The sequence below is a fragment of the Pundamilia nyererei genome, unplaced genomic scaffold, assembly GCF_000239375.1.
Source record: "Pundamilia nyererei isolate P.nyererei 1_Seehausen unplaced genomic scaffold, PunNye1.0 scaffold00065, whole genome shotgun sequence".
NCBI lineage: Eukaryota > Metazoa > Chordata > Actinopteri > Cichliformes > Cichlidae > Pundamilia > Pundamilia nyererei.
Window position 1 is genome coordinate 163,184 of NW_005187466.1, and position 6,552 is coordinate 169,735.

General features: G+C 37.9%; 1 protein-coding gene across 1 annotated transcript in view; it reads right to left on the minus strand.

The window, feature by feature from the left end:
• Window positions 1-678: 678 nt before the first annotated feature.
• Window positions 679-6,552, minus strand: part of gprc5bb (G protein-coupled receptor, class C, group 5, member Bb) — an 11,902-nt gene continuing 6,028 nt past the window's right edge. The window contains exons 3-4 of the mRNA XM_005735671.1: window positions 3,905-4,017; window positions 679-3,781 (exon numbers count right to left, since the gene is read on the minus strand). Of these exons, the coding sequence (XP_005735728.1) occupies window positions 3,737-3,781; window positions 3,905-4,017 (158 nt within the window). The 3' untranslated portion in view covers window positions 679-3,736. The remainder of the gene's footprint in view (window positions 3,782-3,904; window positions 4,018-6,552) is intronic.

Genomic DNA, 6,552 nt, shown 5'->3' on the forward strand with positions numbered 1-6,552 from the left:
CCATTAGCTTTATACTCCTCCATGTGCATGACAGTCATTTTGACCAAGCATACAGTTTTCTGTCACCCAGCTTTCATTCTGGAAATGGACGTTTAAGAAGCCGCATCCAAATCCAGCTCTGCTCCTAGTAGCTAGCTGCAATCCTCCTCCATCTCCATCATCCAGCAGGCCATGCTTTTGCAGGTCCCTGACGTTCTTACTACTGAAAGCTTACTTATTTTTAGAAGACTCCCACATGCAGTGAGGATTTTTGGCTATTTATGTGATATGACTTGGCTCGTGATTTAACATAACACAGAGAAGGGGGATGTGTGTGCCTTCATATCAGTAGTTTCAGTCCTACTAAATAACACTCAAAGCTAATGATATAGCTTAAGTATCATAAGCAGATTTGCATATATATTAAGTTTTAAAATACACTCTAGATCAGGATTGTTAAGGAGAATGTGTGGACTAATATGTGGACCAATTTTAAGGATAATCTTTTCAGAAAACATACATTTATATGCTTGAAGTGTTGCTTGGAAACCAGTTTGGTGTTAAAACAGTTGCACCATTTCTTTCTTTATTTGTGATTCAGTTACAGTGCACTGAACACTTGACGACGATACATCTGAACTAGATGTAGCAGTACCTGACTTTATAGTTATCCCAACAATAAAAACAACAACACCAGGGTATATTTAACAGAATAGGTGCACTGATGTATTAGTCACTTTGTGCAAATCACATTACAGACATTCATGTTATGCTGCCATAAAACAGTGACAGAGCTATCATTATAAGAGGATCTCAAAAAAGAAATACCAGTGCTTTTTCACATTTGGAACAACTACAGTACATGTTTAAAAATCAGTTATATAGGCTTAATACATTAAAAAAATCCTACAATGATCATATTTTCATTGTACTATATTAGAACACACGGCTTTACACAAAAGTAAAATCACTCACAGTTTAGTTGTTTAGTGTTATAGTAAGAAGAAATGGTCTCAAGATCAGAGAAGAACATTGTGAGACCTGCTTTTCAACCTCATTTTACAAACTTGTTCAGGATTGGATTCAGAATTCAGTCTCAAAGTTAACTGAGTCTTAATAGGTTAAATTCAACACAAACTTTTCAGCATTGTAATTAAATGGGCTTGATTTACTAAACAGGACAAAATAGTGCGTGAGCACGATCCCCAAATAGCACTTACAGGTGTGGTTAGTTATCTAAACACACCCACTTTCAGTTCATTATAATATCAATTGCAAAAAATGTGATATGCTGTTTTTCAGTGTAAAATATCACGACTGGATCGGTCACAAAAATCTCTGAAATCCCACCTCTGACATGCAATCTTGTTACTGCAATGTCTTTGTTAATACTGATGTTACTTTTTTTTCACACCAAAACCCAATTTCTGCTTGTGCAATACGTCAGCAAATCTGGCCCAAAATATCAAAGGTTTCCAGTTAAATTTACAGTTATGCCAAATCTTTTCATTTTGTTTCATGGAATTTAAAGTTTAACTGTAAAGTGGGAAGAAAATGCAAGAAAACCCTTTGGAATTATCAAAATAACCCTACATGTAAACTTACATGTGATATCCCACATAGTGTTATCATTTTGGGCCACTTTTGTTTCTGTTGCGCCTGGGACTCCACCAAGTGATCACCACCATTAAGCTTCAGTATAATGTAAGGATGGGTGGTATTAAGCTGAAGTCTAGTAGAGGTTAGGTAAGAAGGTAATAATGAGAACAATAAGCCTAACCTGAAGTAAAATCACCATCTCTGTCTTGCCAACATACCATAAAGCCTGCTTTGTTGTCATTTTGACTGAAGTGGGACCATAATACACAAAATTAATGTCTTGTTGTAGTCAAAAAATGTGAAACAACCGATTAAGACCTTAAACTCATGGGGGAAGTTCTTACAAAGGTGGGAATCAAGGGAGCCCAGACTTTTATAAATTTTGACTTCTTTTTGCAACATCAAGGGCCCCTGCTGACCGTTAGAAAGAACCCATGTTTAAGGCACTTTGGCACTAGCTTTACTTATCAGACTCAGAAGCTACAGCCATCTTTTATATACATTTTATGGCTTTCTGGAATGAATTTATTAACCAGTGTACTACAGAATGATTTCAGTGAAATATAATCCTAAAATGAACCCAGGAGCATCGTTATATGACAGTTTAAGGAGGTATAAGATCCAAGGTTCATTATTTTATCCTTTGTCAATATATATTCACTATGTTTAATGAAGACTAATGACAGCTGTTTATTTCTCACCACCAGTTAATGGATAAAAACCCAATAAAAAAAATTAGATTTTTAATTCCAAAGGGTTTACTTTTTCTGCCATTTTTAAGATTTTATCATACATCTAAAAAATGTTGATAATGCACAATAAACTCTGCAAGACAAAACAGTCTGACCACAGAAACTGTTACCTGTTTCTTTTAGGTTTACACATACCTGGCCTTCCTCAGCCAACGGGATTTGCTTGATTGTCCAGAAATTGTTTTATTTTTAAATGTAAATTTTCTGACTTATTGGCTTAGAGGGGTGAGACTGTTTTGTCAATGATCTCTCCAATGCCAATTTATTAGAAACACAAACAACTGGTCATTTTCTTTAGTATACAGTTATTAAAATTCTAGAAAACAAAACACTTATGTTTTGACAAAATACATTACCTTTAAACTGTGCTTTTACATGCATGTCCAGTAATGTCAAATATCACAATTCCCAGATGTAATCAGTGCTGATAAAGTGCAAAATTACAGCCACTAACAGTAAACCCTATTTACTAATACTGCAGGATTAGTGCTGCAGTATTAAATGGCTTTTTATCATAGGCTTATTAAAAATTAACCTTGTTTAAAAAAAACAATCCACAAGCTGTAGAGTTTTTATTCACCTTTTAAAATCTATTTGATAGTCCTCCACAGCCCTGCACGAGATCTGCTGAATACAAAGCCTTTATGAGTAAACACTGTGAATGTGGCAAACTGCCCAACAGTACTTATATTGGAAAGGCGAGGGATAGAGAGAAAATCACTATGCGAATCCTTTGGGACTTTCCAGGATGAAAAACAGAGGCTGTGCAAGCATTGTGGGTGTAAGCAGGTATTTTACATACCTATCCTAACAGCTTATTTGTAGTTGTAGCTTGAATGCAAACAAAAAAAAATAAAAATAAATAAATGACATACAAAGTGCATTTTTATGAAGTTAGAATGTTGCAGCACTGGTTTGGTGCTGCTCAGGCAAAAGAGTTTACCTCAACACATTCAAGTCTTCCTCTAAGCTCAACTCTGTCATGGTTTAACAACAGGTCATTCAATATGTCTCTTTTAATATAATATAATAAAAAAACAACACTTTAAATATAACATTTAGTTGTGCTAATAGACTTCTTGTTCTTGTGTGTATGTATTATAATTCAGATTACACGTGTTCATCGAAAAATGCATCATCGAAAAATATCACTTTACTGAGAGATGTCGCTTTCTCTTCCCTCTCTTGTTCCTTTACATCCATCAAAAAAGCCTTCGGGATGTAGGCAAAAATACCACTAGTTTCTTTTTAAAATGCCAAATCTGCACATGTGTGGCAAAAAACACAAACACAGTAAACATAGCTATCTCTTATGAAGTCGCTTCTTTGTGATATGTACCGTCTGTAATACTTCTTCCCTCAAAAATGTGACTGAAGTGTGTCCTCTTCAACATTTGCCCCGTATATTACCATAACCGTCGTCCAGTGTAGTTAACTGGGGCTGTGGGCATCTATAAGACACGAACAAGTAGTGAGAAAGTACAGCATTCTACTGTATCTAATCTACTGTACAGTCATGTTATTCCAGAGTGATTTAGAGGCAAAAACGCAGTTTGTGTTTATGGCATACTTACTGTACCACCGTTCATCACTAGAGCCATCTCGGTAGGTTGGTAGACATGCCCTCTGAAGGCGATACCAGGACGCATACTTCCATGGCTGCCGTGGTATGTTCCGCTTCGAAGAGCTGGCACGCACACACACAAAAGATGCATTTGGTACTAAGAATAACCAATGTGTCATCTGATTATAATTATTACATAACCTTGAAAGTCCAAGCAGCTGACTTTAAGTATAACTTTCATACTGATCATATACCTTTTTGTGATCTTTATTTGGATGAATAAACTACAGCCATGTGAAAGAGAAACTTGTCAGAGGGCTCTGCATTGTGTCAGCCACTAAGTACACCCTTACTGCTTCCATAAGAATTAAAAGGGTAAGTGGCATCCGGTTGCTGCTAATCAAATGCACTTGATTTGTTGATCACTGGTTCGTGTGGCACCAACCACATGGGTTGGTGGTTTGTTGATCTGAAGCATTCAGGTGCCACAATCTTCCCAGCAAACATCCCAGTAAATTCACCCCAAGGTAAGGCCGTGTAGTGCTTAGAGGAAAAAATAACAAACAGCTGCATCTCAGACTCTACAACACTCAGTTAACTTGCTAAATATTTAAATTCTTGACAGCACAGTTAAAAAAGACAAGAAGTATGGCTTGTTTAGAAGGGCTGTCAGAATAATATCGTTCGGACAGACAAAATTAAAGTGAAGATGTTTGGCCAAAATGCCTTTCGCCCAGTTGAAATGCTTTGGTGTGACCTTGTGAGAGGTGTGTGAGTTATTGTTGCCAAAAGTGGTTCAACCAGTAATTGAATTATGGGCTGTACTTAGTTTGTCACAGGACTGCATAGAGTCCATTGAAGATTTATTATTTATTTATTTATTCTTAATGCAGTGAGATGTAGGTAGGTGCCTTTCCATAACAAAATTGCTTACTGCTCATAGCAGTAAGCAATTTAAATGAATTCAGTTCTACATTTTGACTCATTTGAATTAATTGAACACTTGTTTTGTTGCCTTCTTTGTTCTGTTCTCTTTTCATGTCATGCATTTATTTCCCACACTTGTTTTCTCAGTTACTTCATGCCTACTGATTCTGTCTTTGACCTTTCTGCCTCTGTTCTTTTCTACAGGCATCTCTGTTTCCTGCATGTTTCTGATTTGCAGTCACTTACAAACCTGCTCAGTACATACTGTTGCTGTTGCTCAGTGCCCTTTGTTTCACTCTGCTTTTATAGACAGATTGAGGCAGATGACTGCTCATACTCAGTCTAGTGACGTCCAAGGTTTCTTCTTGTTAGCGTTCATATTAAGTCTCCTGCAAAGACTGAACACTTTAAATTTGCTGGCGTTCTGATTTGTATAAGTTCATTTCACGCCGCACTATGTGACATGGATTTAATATACCTGGGCTGGAAATCAAGTTTGGTTCATGTAGACTCTGTGCTTAATGAAAACTGCTCTGTCACGAGCTATGACGCTTTGCTATTTGTTTCCACTACATTCCCTTAGTTGCTTTCACAAAGGCAGCTGTTGACATGCTGTATTTAAAAAAAAAGGAACTGCTGGTGTTGAGTTGATTAGTGCGTCATTTCAGCTGCATTCCTGGTTGGCTGGTTATTTAATTGAAGTAGGTCACAGCTACCGTGAAATTGTGAGATAGTTATCCTTGATTTCTAACACTGTCAGAATTTTGTCCCAGGCTATCTTTGGTTGCGAGACCATTACAACAGCCAACTTTAACGTCTCTCATTGTGCAATGCAGGATCTCATGTTTTGAATTTTTTTAGTAAGTCAGACATGTTAGCAGCCCAACCTCAGTCTCTTAGCAACTTTCTGAAGTCACTACAAGTACAGTGTTGTGTCTTGATGCATGCTCAGTCATCCAGGTAAGTAAATCTCCAAAAGTTGGTTCTGTTCATCTGGACGTAGCGTTTTGTGGGAGAAACGCTTCGTCACTCATCCAAGTGACTTCTTAATTTAATTAATTTAAATTAATTTCATTTAATCTTAATTGTGCAAATTCTCATGACCATTGATCAACAGCCACTGATCAAAGCCCATTGATCAATGGCCATGAGGACCATTCACACAGAGTTGGGGAATGGCTGCAATCACAGCATTTTAAGATGACGAAAGATGTACCCTTAGGCCCCCTCCTCGATTCAGAGATGGTCTTTCCCTTTTCACGCAAATGGCCTCCTTGACTCCGCGCTCAAACCAGCGTTCCTCCCTGTCCAGGATGTGTACATCCTCATCCTTGAAAGGGTGTCCACTGGCCTGTAGGTGTAAATAGACTGCAGAGTCCTGGCCTGACGAGGTGGCTCTTCTGTGTTGTGCCATCCTCTTAGCCAGAGGTTGTTTGGATTCCCCGATGTATAAATCCTGGCAATCCTCCTGGCACTTAACAGCGTACACTGTGTTACTCTGTTTGTGTCGGGGGACCCTATCCTTGGGGTGGACCAATTTTTGGCGCAGCGTTCAGATATGTGGATGACACCTGGGTGAAAATCAAATCTCAGGACGTACCACATTTCACGGATCACATTAACTCGGTGGACCAACACATCAAATTCAGGATATGAAAAGTGGCAGGTTAGCCTTCTTAGACTGTGAGATTTCCATCAGTAATGGGGGACATCTAAAAAGCTGATGTGTGC